The following is a 14,500-nucleotide window of genomic DNA, read 5'->3' as shown; positions in this document are numbered from 1 at the left end:
ACGTCGCACGACCGGTGCCGAATCGCAAAAAGTGCTCCGGTCAGGAAGGGGGTAAATTCTTCCGGGGGGCTGAAGTGGTTAAGAAGGTGAAGAAAGAGACGTGTATAAACCAGTTTTATTTTTTCAATTAAAGAACATAAGAATTTTACCCAATCAGTGATGTGCGTTCACCATATTACACATTTCAAATGTGTTCCTTTCCTGTACTCTAATCATACTCCTTTATCCAGAAAACACTAAATAGTTGTTTTCTTAACTTACCATAGCAATGTTCTCTGGCACCTGCTGGAAGTTATTCTCGCTGTCATCCATTGCCATTTGGTGGGCATCTTGAGACTGTGGGATGTGGGACATTTCTGCCTTGGTTTTATATTCAAGCATTAGAATTGTAGGCGGAACCAAAATACTCAAAATAACCTTGAACATAAAAATGAAAAAAATTGTAAAAGTTAAAAGTAGTTTATCTAAGAAGCTTCATTTAATGAAAAAGGTTATCTGCTGGCAAAGGTAATTTGGTATTGAGCTAAAATGTCTGGCAGTGGGTATTTCTTTGGCATGTTATTTATTTATTTATTTTTAAAGAACAGAACATTCAAATTAAATGATTTCCAGATATACAAAACCATTTGTACATCTGAAATACTTTCACTGATATATGAAATATATGAAGGTGGTAAATACTACACAATAATAGATGTCCACTTTAAATTATAAAAAACAAATGTTAAAATTATCTAGCACAACATTTAAGCTGTTTAATTACTGAAGAAACATTTTGTAAGGTTGCATAAAAGTACCTTATACCAGGAATTCTTCCTCATGTTTAACCTTCCCATCCACATATCTGACAGCAGCATTTGGGTACAAGTGTGGGACACAAAATTGCGGAGCCTCGATGATACAGCTAGTTTCAGGCAGGTGGAATTGCTCCAGTTTTTAAGCTCATACGTGAGAAGCTTCATTGCCATTGTTTCATCCTGTTTGAAGGCTTGATCAAGCAGGTCAACAGCCAGTTGCCCAAATTCACTACAATAAGCAAAAAATTGTATATGAAATTGCCATATCAAAGTATTCAAGTGGTTGTAAACCTCAGACATGAAATATGAACAAAGCACATCCCTCTATAGTGAATACTTTTCTTCAATACAGGGCACCTCCCCCCTCCTGCCCAGGTGCCAATTTTCAGCTTCCAGTGTTGTCACTAATGACAATTGCACGGTCATGTGACACTGTACACACATGACATTTTTATCATTTTTTCTTTTTTTATTAGAAAACCACTTCCCGCCCTCTGTATAGACAATTGACGGCAGGTTTGATCCGCTCTTGTTCTAGGACGGGGTCATATGACTTTGCCCCAGTCTCACTGTTGGGGGCGTGCAGTGCAGCGATCATGGGCGCACTGTATCCCTGGGATACAGCATGACCTCGATCTCACTAAAGAGCCGATGCGCAGCTCTTTACCCATGTGATCGGCTGTGTCAAGTACGTCTCATGCACAGCTTCCTGGCTGACGAATGCAAATGTTCCTCCAGTATTATTTGATAACATACTGCATTCATCTTGCCATCAATTTTGACCAAATTTCCTGTGCCTTTGTAGCTCACACATCCCTAAAACATCAGCGATCCACCTCCGTGTTTCACAGTAGGAATGGTGCACCTTTCATCATAGGCCTTGTTGACTTCTCTCCAAATGTAACGTTTATGGTTGTGGCCAAAAAGCTCGATTTTGGTCTCATTACTCCAAATGACTTTGTGCCAGAAAGTTTGAGGCTTGTCTCTGTGCTGTTTGGCGTATTGTAAGCAGGACAATTTGTAGCATTTGCATAGTAATTGCTTTCTTCTGTCCACTCAACCATGCAGCCCGTCTTTCTTCAAGTGCCTCCTTACTTTGCATCTTGAAACAGCCACACCACATGTTTTCAGAGAGTCCGGTATTTCATCTGAAGTTATTTGTGGGTTTTTCTTTGTATCCCGAACAATCTTCCTGGCAGTTGTGTCTACCTGACCGTGGTTTGGTATCAACAGAACCTCTCATTTTCCACTTCTTGATTAGAGTTGGAACACTGCTGATTGGCATCCTCAATTTCTTGGATATCTTTTTATATCCCTTTCCTGTTCTATGCAGTTCAACTACCTTTTCCCGCAGATCCTTTACTCTTTTGCTTTCCCCATGACTCAGAAACTAGAAACGTCAGTGCAGCAGTGGAAAGATGCAAGGGTCTGTCAGGAGTCCAGAAACTCATTGACCTTTTTATAAACGCACACACTAATTACAAGCAAACAGATCACAGGTGAGGATGGTTAACTTTAATAGCCATTCCAACCCCTTTGTGTCAACGTGTGTGCATGTTATCAGGCCAAAATCACCAGGGTATGTAAACTTTTGATCAGGGTCATCTGGGTAGTTTCTGTTGTCATTATGATTTAAAAAGAGTAAATACAGTTGGTTGATAATAAATGACTTCAGTCAAACACTAACCATGAGTGAAATAATTGTTGTGTGTATATATATTTATACACACATAATATATATATATATATATATATATATATATATATATATATATATATCTATATAGATATAGATATATAGATATATAGATATATTTTATATCTATATATCTATATATATATCTATATATGAAAAGTCTACACACCCCTGTTAAAATGTCAAGTTTCTGTGATGTAAAAAAATAATTACACAAGGATAAATCATTTCAGAACCTTTTCCACCTTTAATGTGACCTATAAACTGTACAACTCAATTGAACAAACAGAAATATTTTAAGTGGAGGGAAGTAAAAATAAAAAACTAAAATAATATGGTTGCATAAGTGTGCACACCCTTATACTAATACTTTGTTGAAGCACCTTTTGATTTTATTACAGTCTTTTTGGGTATTAGTCTATCAGCATGGCACATCTTGACAATATTTGCCCACTCTTTTTTGCAAAAACACTCCAAATCTGTCAGATTGCAAAGGGGATCTCCTGTGCACATCCCTCTTCAGATCACCTCACAGATTTTCAATCGGATTCACGTCTGGGCCATTTCAAAACTTTAATCTTTTTCTGGTGAAGCCATTTCTTTGTTGATTTGGATGTATGCTTTGGGTTGTTGTCACGATGAAAGATGAAGTTCCTCTTCATGTTCAGCTTTCTAGCAGAAGCCTGAAGGTTTTGTGCCAATATTGATTGGTATTCGGAACTGTTCATAATTCCCTCTACCTTGACTAAGGCCCCTGTTCCAGCTGAAGAAAAACCGCCCCAAAGCATGATGCTGCCACCACCATGCTTCACGGTGGGTATGGTGTTCTTTTGGTGATGTGCAGTGTTGTTTTTGCACCAAACATATCTTTTGGAATTATGGCCAAAAAGTTTAACCTTGGTTTCATTAAACCATAACACATTTTCCCACATGCTTTTGGGAGACTTCGGATGTGTTTTTGCAAAATTGAGCCAGGCTTGGATGGTTTTCTTCGCAAGAGAAAACATTTCCCTCTTGCCACTCTACCCCATAGCCCAGACATATGAAGAATACAGGAGATTGTTGTCACATGTACCACACAGCCAGTACTTATCAGATATTCCTGCAACTCCTTTAATGTTGCTGTAGCCTCTTAGCAGCCTCCCTGATCAGTTTTCTTCTCGTCTTTTCAGCAATTTTGGAGCGATGTCCCATTATTGGTAATTTCACTGTTGTGCCATATTTTCTCCACTTGATGACTGTCTTCACTGTGTTCCATGGTATATCTAATGCCTTGGAAATTCTCTTGTACCCTTCTCCTGACTGATACCTTTTAACAATGAGATCCCTCTGATGCTTTGGAAGCTCTCTGCGGACCATGGCTTTTTGCTATAGGACGCGACTAAGAAAATGTCAGGAAAGCCCTACTAGACCAGCTCAACTGTATTTCTCAGTTCTGCCAGAGCTACAATGGAATGGTTTAGATCAAAGCTTATTCATGTGTTAGAATGTCCCAGTCAAAGTCCAGACCTAAATCCAATTGAGAACCTGTGGCAAGCCTTGAAAAATTGCTGTTCACAGACGCTCTCCATCCAATCTGACAGAGCTTGAATTATTTTGCAAAGAAGAATGGGCAAAAAAATGTCGCTCTCTAGATGTCAGCGGTGACATGTCCACCGACACCCACTGCTATTTGATCCTGTCCGCCAAATACAGACAGATGGCGGTCCTATTTTCCATCCATCTGGCGAATCGGATGAAAATGGACAGGCGGTCCATTTTCATCCGATTTCCCCATAGAGGAGAACGGGACTCTATGTCTATGTTCCGCACAGTGAGCCGAGACGGACCTGTCATCCGCCTGTTCGGCAGGGATCAGAGGAGCAATCCCCCGCTGAGCAAGCGGAGTCAGTCAAACGGAGGCATGTGTAAGGGGTCTAAGGATTTATCCGATTATGTCAGAATGTTCGCTATAGTCTTCATTTATTAGTTGTGGGTATCCTAGTCTAACCTATGATCCGCTACGTAAAGTGTTTGTTACCCCAATACTTCATATTCCGGATATGTCCCTGCTGTACCATGTACTTGTATGAGAAAGTATCCTGTTCTCTTTGTATTGCTTCCTTTGTGTGAAATCCCTGGTGTTGCAGCCAGTTCCTCTGCTTTCCTATTAACCTCCCTAGCGGTAATCCTGAGTGTGGCTCACGGTGAATTTTCATTACCAAAAGCGGTAACCCTGAGCCACACTGGGGATTGCATCCTGCTAAAATTACTTACCTTGTCCCCAGGATCCTGTGATGTCCCATTGCTGTGTCCACAGGCTGTGTACTCCGTTCGATTCATCACTGTGCTGGTCTCCTTTCCCTGCAAGCATCATGACGCACGGGGGCGGAGCCCAGCGGCAAATTCTAAAAAGTGAAAAATACATAACACACACAGTACACTGTAATCTGTAAGATTACATTACTGTATCAAATCATTTCACATCCCTTTTGTCCCCAGTGCTTTTGTCAAGTGCCCTGCATGCAGTTTTATATTATATATATATATATATATATATATATATATATATATATATATATATATATTTATTTATTTATATTATATAAAGACAACTTGAACAGTTATGATTTAGAATACCTTGAATGCTCCTTCATTTCCTCTGAGGTGTCATCCACAACATCACTCTGCTTTGCTTCATAGGCCATGGAGCGGCACATTTTGCAAGCTACAAGAGCTTTTGCCATGGACTCTTCCCCATGCTGCCAGAAAAATAAGGCCATTTTCTGTCTCTTCATTAGGACTGCCCAAACCAACAGCTCATTAAATGGGTAAGGAAAGCGTTTCATTTCTGGATCATCGATATCCACAATTTCATCTTTAACCCTTTTCTTCTTCGCTTCATCTATGGAGGCATCCTGCAAGAAAACATACAGCATGAGATATTTGCAGTTAAAAACACCAACAGGGTAATTTTTAATAGCTGAAGATTAGCCAATAGTCACCCAACTTTAAGACTCAACCAGGGGTGGACTGATCACTTGGGCACTGCCCGAGGTCCAGTGGGGGGGCCCGGGGCCCCATGAGATGCTCTGTCCTGGTACCTTTATTGAAGGGGTCGGCAAACTGGTGGCACACAGCAGCTCTTTTGATGGCACATGAGAGCCACACAAAAAAGCTGGCCAGCAGCTGCATACAGGGGGAGCAGTGCGGCTGTTTCATGTCCACTTCTTTTCCTGTAGAGTCCGTTTTATCTTCTCAATGTGCACAGAAGCAGTCAGATTCCCCAGGCAGCTCTCCCTTTAAAATGATAATTACCATTTTAATGCTAATTACTGTTGCAGGCTCATGGCCAGGCTTTTCTGATCGATGTACAGTGTACACTTGCTGTCTCTCAGTGCCTCTCTCCCTCAGCAGCTCTGCACCTGGCTCAGGCTGTAGGGGAGATCATTATATCCAAAAAAAAGTCAAGGCTTTGTATTGAACTATAAAAATAAAATCAAGTGAGCGCTGTATGAATAGGTAAGCGACTAGCACGCAAAACTATACAACCTTCAGGCTGGGTTCACACTTCCGACGGATGTGGCTCGCAGCAGGGGTCCGGTGCGTCCCTGTTCTCCGTTTCAAGGACAAATCAGGGCCGAATTAATGCCTGAATTCGGTCCTGAAAATGGAGCAAAAGACGCACAGCCACTCTGCAGCCGGAATGGAGATATGTGAACCGGCTCCATAGAGAGCCGGTCACAATCTCCTGTCATGCGAAATGGATGCAGGGAAACCTGCATCCAATTCGCATAGGTGTGAACCCAGCCTTATTAATCAATAAAAAGGAAATGGTGTGCAGCAATCAATTGTGACAAACATACAAAAAATCTTAAGTTCTAAAATAAATAAATCCATGACGTTTTTGAGGGAATTTTACTGTGTTCAGATAGATTCTACTGGTAGGTGTGCTGTGTCCGAAACACTCACCAGAAATCCAATAGTGCTAAGCATCAAATAAAACACACTTCACCCAGTGTGTAAAAAATTTGGACTCCCACGACCGTGCACCTCCACCAATCTAGACACTCACCAGATAGCAGACGTCAATGAGCCTCGAACTATTGTCATGGAGCAAAGTGGCCTTGTGTCCTGGTGTTGCAATCAGATGGTGAATTCCAGAGGGATCATCCAAAGATGGGAGACATCAATACACGTTGATCAATTGCTTTAAAGCATAGTGGCCTCCTGCCCTGCTGTAGCGATCACGTGGCGATATCCAAAAGGGTCAAACGCTGGGTGAAGTGCGTTTTAATTTATATTTAACTATCTTTGTAACTATTGCTTTATTAGTACTACTAAGCGGTATTTACAAAGCCAGTTATACGATTTTATGCCTGACTTTGAGTACAGCTTTGTGCCTGGCTCTGTCCTGGGGGACAGGGCATGGCACCACAGGGCTCTCCAGGTGGCTCTAATCACTGCTTGAACTGTTCTGCACTGGGGGACATTGGATTCAAGCTGGCCAGACACTTGTCTGCCCCGTGTATAGACAGATTGGCGGTGTGCAGCTCTGGTGAAGACTTTGGGTGGAGGGTTTGGGGCTGTCGGGCTCCTCTGGGGGGTTGCCAGTGCCATGTGTCAGCCTGCCCTGTCACTGCAAATCCCTCCATTGTTCGGTGTCATTGCTGGGCCTCGTGTCTCTGTATGGGGAGTGTGTGCTTCCTGCACGGGGCCAGATCTGTGCACACTGCCTGTTGGAGGTGGGGGTGTGCCTGGATACCCCTTTATTGTCAATAGTCTGTCCACCCTCTGATTGCTATTGATGTCACCTTTATCTGATACATCACTGCAACTTCTAGAGTAAAGCCTAGTACACGCAATTAGAAAATTGGACGAAAAATACCACTTTCAAAGTGATCATACGATAATCTGATCAATACTACACAGTTTAAGAGCCATGACTGTTCATGCAAAATTATCCAAAGAGACAAGCACGAAAATTGTTCTCATGTGATACCATGCATGCATGCATGCATGGAAACAAAAGAATACATTGCAATACAATACAACACATTACATCACTTCTGAAGTTGTATTCTGTCGTACAAGAATTTTCGTAAGTTAAAGCGGAGGTCTGCCCAAAAAAAAAAAAATGAAAAGCCAGCAGCTACACATACAGCAGCTACTGGCTTTTAATAATAGGACACTTACCCGTCCTTGAGTCCAGCAATGTCGGCACCGCAGCTGTTTCCATCAGCTGTTGAGTGCTGCTGCCGCCATTGCGGGTAAGCGAACCTGGCAGTGTAGCCTTATGGCTTCACGCCAGGAACCCTACTGCGCATGTGCGAGGCCCCACTCCTCTCTCCTACTAGCACGGTGACGCAGGAAGTAGGAGGGAGCCCCGCAGTGACGTCATGGGCCGCGGCGCGGACTCCCGGAAGTGGGTACAGGAAACCTGTCCCCCCCGAAAGGTGCCAATTGTGAGAGGAGACAAATGAGCGTAAGTTCCACTTTTGGGTGGAACTCCGCTTTAAGTAACCTCTTCGATATGAGACAAGCATGCGGAAAAAAACTAAAACAAACAGACGATCAATTGTCGAATATACTCATCGTGTGTAAGAAGAGGCTTTACTGAGGTTAGAGATCATAGTGGGCATGTTGGAGGGGTGTATAGCAGTTTTAGGGGTCGTTGGGACACCTCAATATCTGCAAGCTGCTTCTAATTGGTAGGACGCCTGCTGATTGCAAGTAACAGATGCCACCCTTATCTGATCAAAGCAATCAGGTTATCGAATTATTCATTGCAACTTTTTATGGAACTGTGCACTGTACAGATCTCAATGGAGGAGGCTTATAACATTCGAAGGGGTCTGTTGGCACTGCAGTATCTGCAGGCTGCATCTGATTGGCAGGATGGCCCCTGATATCATGTAGCAGTTTATCACCTTATCTGATTATCCATTGCTTCTTGTAGCAATCAAAAGGAACTGTGGGCACCCCAATACCTGCAGGTTGCTTCTAATTGCTAGTATGCCCCCTGATTGCAATCAACAGATTTCACCCTTACCTGAGCAACGATGGCAACTTGGTAAATGTTGTGTTGCAGTGGTGTGTAGAAATTGTTGGGGTTTATAGAGACCCCAGTATCTGCAGGCTGGTTTTGGTTGGCAGGCTGCCCCTGATGCCATCCTTCTGTGCTAGTGCATAGCAACTTCTGTAAGTTGCAGTGGTGACAATAAGGTGTTTTTATGCCAGAACAGATTGCTTGGAGTGCAAAATACATATTGGCCCCTGCCCGCATTTTGGTTGCATTAGTCTTTAATCTCATTGGGGTAATTTGGTTTATTATTTTGCTATTGCTTTGGAAATGTGAATATAGTCTGTCAGATTGAAAAGACCTAGATGTGTTTTATTTTGTGCTCTTTTAAACTCTACAATTTAATTTTCCCCAATTATTTATTTTTGTTCTCAATGTGCTCTAAATTGTGTTAAGAGTTTTAATATTGTATCCTATGAATCACGCTGGAATTTTTTTTTTTGGTACATTTTGTACCACTGTCATACTTTTAATACTACTTATTAAACATTTATTTTTGAACATAGTGTAGAGAAATTCTGTGACGAACACATGTAATGTGGACAGTGCAATATGTAGGTGGGGCTTTGCGTGGGTGTGGCTTGAGTGTGGGCAGGGACACAGGGGGCCCCATGATCTCCTATTGCCCGGGGGCCCCATGAGTCTGCCCCTGGACTCAACCCTCCCAATCGATATCTTAGGCTTTATATGATTTAACTCTATGGTTTTCATCACATTAAGAATACTACACCTGCTGAAACAGGAGGAGCAAGACCAGTGGGAAGACTTTATATATTTAGAAATCAATAGGTAATAGTTTCGATTACAATCCCTAGCCCACAATAAAATAAAGAACTGAACGATACAGAAAAAAGCAAACTCCCTTATCTTATCAGCTAAATCGCATTACCTTTGGTTTGTAAGGCTGTGCAGTTTTGATAAAGTGATTGTGCCTCATCCTCTCCTTTTTATCTGTTCTGTTTCCAAATGATTCATGCGTTTTACGCATTTGAGGTGTAATGCTTGTGTTTCTCCCAGAACGCTGGAAAAAAAAATTGTAAAAGCTAGTGTTAACCGAGAAACCTGTACTATGGGTCACAGTATCTCAGGCACCCTAGAAACCTAGCAGTGATCCATAATTGCGTATAAAGAATTTTCAAAGCAATCTGTACGTTTTAACCCGTTTACTGCCACCATCACATGGTATACGTTAGCAGCAGCAGGGGGAATTGGCAGCAGCAAGGGGTGTAAATTTGACAAGCCAACTGTCGGCTGTCAGGTGCCCTAAATTTAAAAAAAAAAAAAAAAAAAAAGTAATTTTCAGGCCTAAAATTATTATTTTGCATGCAAAAACAGCTCTGGCAGCAAAAGTGCTTCCATTAATTCCAGCAACAACCACCGTTAAAACCAGAGTAGGTAGAAAGGAATGAGTTTTATCCAATGAGTTTTATCCAAGTTACCCTAATTACAACCTACCCGGTTTCCCGCAAGAAGATTGTTGTAGATGAGACGAAAGCGTTTTCTTGTGTAAGTGCATCTATAGGTTCCTCCCATGAGATATTCAATAACTAGGCCAACATCAATCAGTGTAATTTTATAGTCTGGAGGAAGGTTACCCTGCAACCCATAAAACAAGTTGAAATAAATATAAACCATTATAGGTTACAAGCAGTAATGCCATTTTACCTTTAAGGAGCATCCAAACACAACCTAAAAGTGAATCTATAGTAAAAAATTTTAATAAATAAGATCATTTTGGATGATTGAAGGCACCATAAGATGCCATGCATTTTAACATCAGATCTTCCAGATCAATTCAGCAGCCTCCCCAAAAGCAGCTACAAAAATAACTTTCTAAAAGTCAGCATAAACACATTTCCTGCCTGTATACCACAATAGCTTGGTTCCTAAGCAACCTACTGGCAAACTCCAGCTATAGCATTATGAAAATTTAGGGTTTCCCAACAGATCCAACTTTAAAAAAATAGGTATTTGGATAAAAGGGAAGTGTTGCGTTATTAAACGTATACCTTAGTACTCAATGGTTCCTTCTGCCAAATTGAATAAAAATTACGATCAGCCTGTAAATCATATCTGTTGTAAAGTAACAATCACATTCCACCTATGCAACTTTCCAGGGTATTTGGCTGCTCTTATACCAGCAAGACTGTTATCCGCCGAGCATGGTAGGCAGAAGCAGGGAAAAACAAAACACACTTACCAAGAACACTCTTTAAATAGGGTTTTGTGCTTCTAGCTTATCCTAATTTGAACCAAAGTTTAGAGCAAGCAAAATGCAAAGCAATGGTTGTTTTTTACTGGCTTACAACATTCACTTTTAATGGTGTTTAATAGGGTTGCACCGATACTAGTATCGCTGCCAATACCAAGCATTTGCACGAGTACTTGTACTCGTGCAAATGCTTCGATGCCTAATTAGATACCTGGGCAGCCTCAGAGATAATCGTTGCGGCGGTGGGGGAGTTACAATCACCGATCTCCCTGTGTGGCTTTCAATAAAAGCAGCTGACAGCCGCCCCCCCCCCCCTCGTACTCCTCCGGTCCCCCCCCCCCCCCGTGTCCTCCTCCGGGTCACACCCCCCTACACCCCCCCCCCCCCCCCCGTGTCCTCCTCCGGGTCACACTCCCCTACCCCCCCCCATCCCAGATCAGTCAGGATGGAAAGCGTAGGATGGAGCCTGTAAATAGTGATCACTGACTCTTTCCATTCATAACTGAGCATCGTGTTTATGATGCTTCAGTTTATGAATGAACAGGAGCCTCTGTCTCCTGTCCATTCATCTTCAGTGCAGCTGAAGCTGCAGAGAAAGGGACTGGGGAATCCGTGTCCTTAGTCCCTGTCCCTGTCTTTTATCAGCCCCCAACAGGGCTGATAAAAAAAAAAAGAAAAGAAAGAATTGTAGTAACAAAAAATATATAAATTGTAAAAAAAAAAAAAAAATTGTAAAAAAATAAAATAAAAATAAAAAAAAGACTACCAACACAATTCACGCCTCATCAGTGCCACCTATCAGTGCCCATCAGTGATGCATATTAGTGCCACTTGAAAAATAGAAAAGTGCCGTGATTAGGACAAAAGTACATGTTGCTGCCTCCCCAGTAAAAAAAAAGGATCGGTACTTGTACTCGGTCTTAAAAGGGGGTATCAGTGCAACCCTAGTGTTTATTTAATCATTAAAAGGCTAGGTTAAAAGTCGCAACTGATCAAATGTTTTATTTCACTGATCTGAATGGTATACGGACATCTCTCAGGCTGCTCCAGGCAAACCTGCCCTCAATCTATCCATTAATATATATTGTATGTGTGCCTACTATGGAGGCTCTCAAAATCTATATAGTTAGTACTGCAGATAATACTGGGGTGCTTTGTCGGGGCCTCTGCAGCGAACGCATGTATTTGCAAACGTGTGCAAACATAACTCCTGTTTTTAACGTGACAGGGTCCATTTGGTTTGTTGCAGGCTAGTTGGTAAGTTGAGCTGGAAATTTTTCTTGCTTTTTGTTTAACATGCTATGGGAATAAAGCCGGCCTACATGGATTAAATTTCAGCCGCTATAGTTACCGAACAACTTCTGTACAACCAGATAAATGCTGATCGATCATCTCTGCTGGCTATAGCAGGCAGAGCTGATCGTTGTATCCTGATGGCGGTCTCCCCACCGTCAGAACACAACCATTTACCCTTTGGTACAAAGAAAAAACGGACCCATCTATGGCCAGCTTAACTCCATTTTTTAAAATCAATTTTTTAAACAAAATATCTCTCACTTTTATTGAATATAAAATGACAACAATTAAGGGTTTACCGTATATCCTCACAGGGTGATACTGTGGACACACCAATAAAAATGCGCCAACGAACGTCCCAGTAGTGTTGGAAAGAGATTTGGATTTTTACAAGAATTGACTTTGTAAGCACATAGGTTTGGTATAAAAATACGATTTTTTTTAATTATTTTATTTTAATAGAAGTTAAAACACATTGTGTAACACAGGGCTTGACAAATTTGCTTGGAATCTAGGAGCCAGCTAAAAAAGTTAGGAGCCAGGTTTTTTTTTTTTTTTTTTAAACGACCGACAATGGTTAATTTTTATATTGAAAATAAAGCTATCTTACATTTACACAGAGACGACTAGAACGAATGTGACTGCTTTTATTTCCTGCCATGCAGGGACACAAGACCGCCATATCCCCGCTAAGGGTCCAATCAGGTCCGCCTGAAAAACTGACAGGCGAACCTGATCAGACAGCCCGTGTGAAAGGGAGATGACAAATAATAAATTCATTTTAATTAACCACTTCCTTCCCGCAGGACGACTATATACATCCTGTCTTTGAAGAGAAATACCGTTGTTATGGTAGCAGCTAGCTACCATAACCCCAGTATCTTCTTCAAGAGCCGGCGGTTCTCTTTCAGATAAAAGTGGTCTCTGCAGTAGATTCGCAGCGAGATCACTTTTATCGGCGGCAGGCATTTTTTTTTTTTTTTTTAATGCATTTTAGTGTAAATATGAGATCTGAGGTCTTTTTGACCCCAGATCTCATATTTAAGAGGTCCTGTCGTGCTTTTTTTCTATTATAAGTGATTTTTACATTCCTTGTAATAGGAATAAGTGAAAAAATAAACGTTAAAATGAAAAATAATAAGAAAAAAAAAAATAAAATGTGCCCCATCCCTTGTAATAGAAATAAAAGTGACACTTTTTTTTTTTTTTTTTAAACAGTGTAAAAATAAAAAATAAAAAGTAAAATATATAAGAGAAAAAATATTTTTTTTTAAATGCGCCCCGTCCCGCCGAGCTCGCTTGCAGAAGCGAACGCATATGCGAGTAGCGCCCGCATATGAAAGCGGTGTTCAAACCACACATGTGAGGTATCGCCACGATCGGTAGAGCGAGAGCAATAATTCTAGCCCTAGACCTCCTCTGTAACTCAAAACATGCAACCTGTAGAATTTTTTAAACGTCGCCTATGGAGATTTTAAAGGGTAAAAGTTTGTCGCCATTCCACGAGCGGATGAAATTTTGAAGCGTGACATGTTGGGAATCAATTTACTCGGCGTAACATTATCTTTCACAATATAAAAAAAATTGGGCTAACTTTACTGTTTTCTTATTTTTTAATTAAAAAAAGTATTTTTTCCCAAAAATGTGCGCTTGTAAGTCCGCTGCGCAAATACGGTGTGACAGAAAGTATTGCAATGACCGCCATTTTATTCTCTAGGGTGTTAGAATAAAAAATATATATAATGTTTTGGGGTTCTAAGTAAAGGGAAGGAGATGAGCAGGCAGTGAAAACAGGTAGGGAAAGCTCCATTAACATTGGTGGATGTCTTGTCATACCAACGGCCACCACCAGAGGGCACCCGATTGCAGAAGGAACCATAGGACAAGGACTGCAGTAGGCCGCAAAGCCGGGGCCTCAATTACATAGCTGCCAACTGTCCCGAATTTCCCGGGACATTCCCGGGACTTGGACTTCATTCCCGGATTTGTGGTGTCCCGGGAAATGTCCCGAAAAATTCGGTTCCGGTTTTGGAAACCGCCGCCGCCGCCGCTAGAGGTCGGCGGCCGGCGGAGACATTGTCTCCGCCGGCCGCCATTTTGTTGAAGTTCAGGAAGACGGCTGGGGGGGGCTAGACGAAGCTTCTGCGTCGCCGCCCACCCCCTGCCCCACTCCGCCTCGGCCCGCCTCGGCCCGCCCCGCTCCGCCTCGCCCCGCCTACCCCCCGCCCCGCTGCCAGTCTGATATGGAAAGGGGCGGGGGTTCTAGGTGGGGGGTGAGCGCGCTGTGGGACACCTGATGTGAGTGGGGGGGGCACTGGGGACACCTGATGTGAGTGGGGGGGGGCACTGGGGACACCTGATGTGAGTGGGGGGGGCACTGGGGACACCTGATGTGAGTGGGGGGGCACTGGGGACACCTGATGTGAGTGGGGGGGGCA

General features: G+C 42.3%; 1 protein-coding gene across 2 annotated transcripts in view; it reads right to left on the bottom strand.

Annotated features, from left to right (window-relative positions):
- The window catches only part of LOC141131399 (transient receptor potential cation channel subfamily M member 7-like), a 202,535-nt gene that overhangs the window by 95,260 nt on the left and 92,775 nt on the right, over nucleotides 1-14,500 (bottom strand). For both annotated transcript variants that reach the window (XM_073618613.1, XM_073618614.1), the window contains exons 14-18: nucleotides 10,010-10,150; nucleotides 9,444-9,575; nucleotides 5,113-5,390; nucleotides 798-1,026; nucleotides 262-417 (exon numbers count right to left, since the gene is read on the bottom strand). In XM_073618613.1, coding sequence (XP_073474714.1) covers nucleotides 262-417; nucleotides 798-1,026; nucleotides 5,113-5,390; nucleotides 9,444-9,575; nucleotides 10,010-10,150 — 936 coding nt within the window. The remainder of the gene's footprint in view (nucleotides 1-261; nucleotides 418-797; nucleotides 1,027-5,112; nucleotides 5,391-9,443; nucleotides 9,576-10,009; nucleotides 10,151-14,500) is intronic.

This window comes from Aquarana catesbeiana, linkage group LG03, assembly GCF_042186555.1.
Source record: "Aquarana catesbeiana isolate 2022-GZ linkage group LG03, ASM4218655v1, whole genome shotgun sequence".
NCBI classification, from domain to species: domain Eukaryota; kingdom Metazoa; phylum Chordata; class Amphibia; order Anura; family Ranidae; genus Aquarana; species Aquarana catesbeiana.
This window is presented reverse-complemented; position numbering and strand designations above follow the sequence as displayed.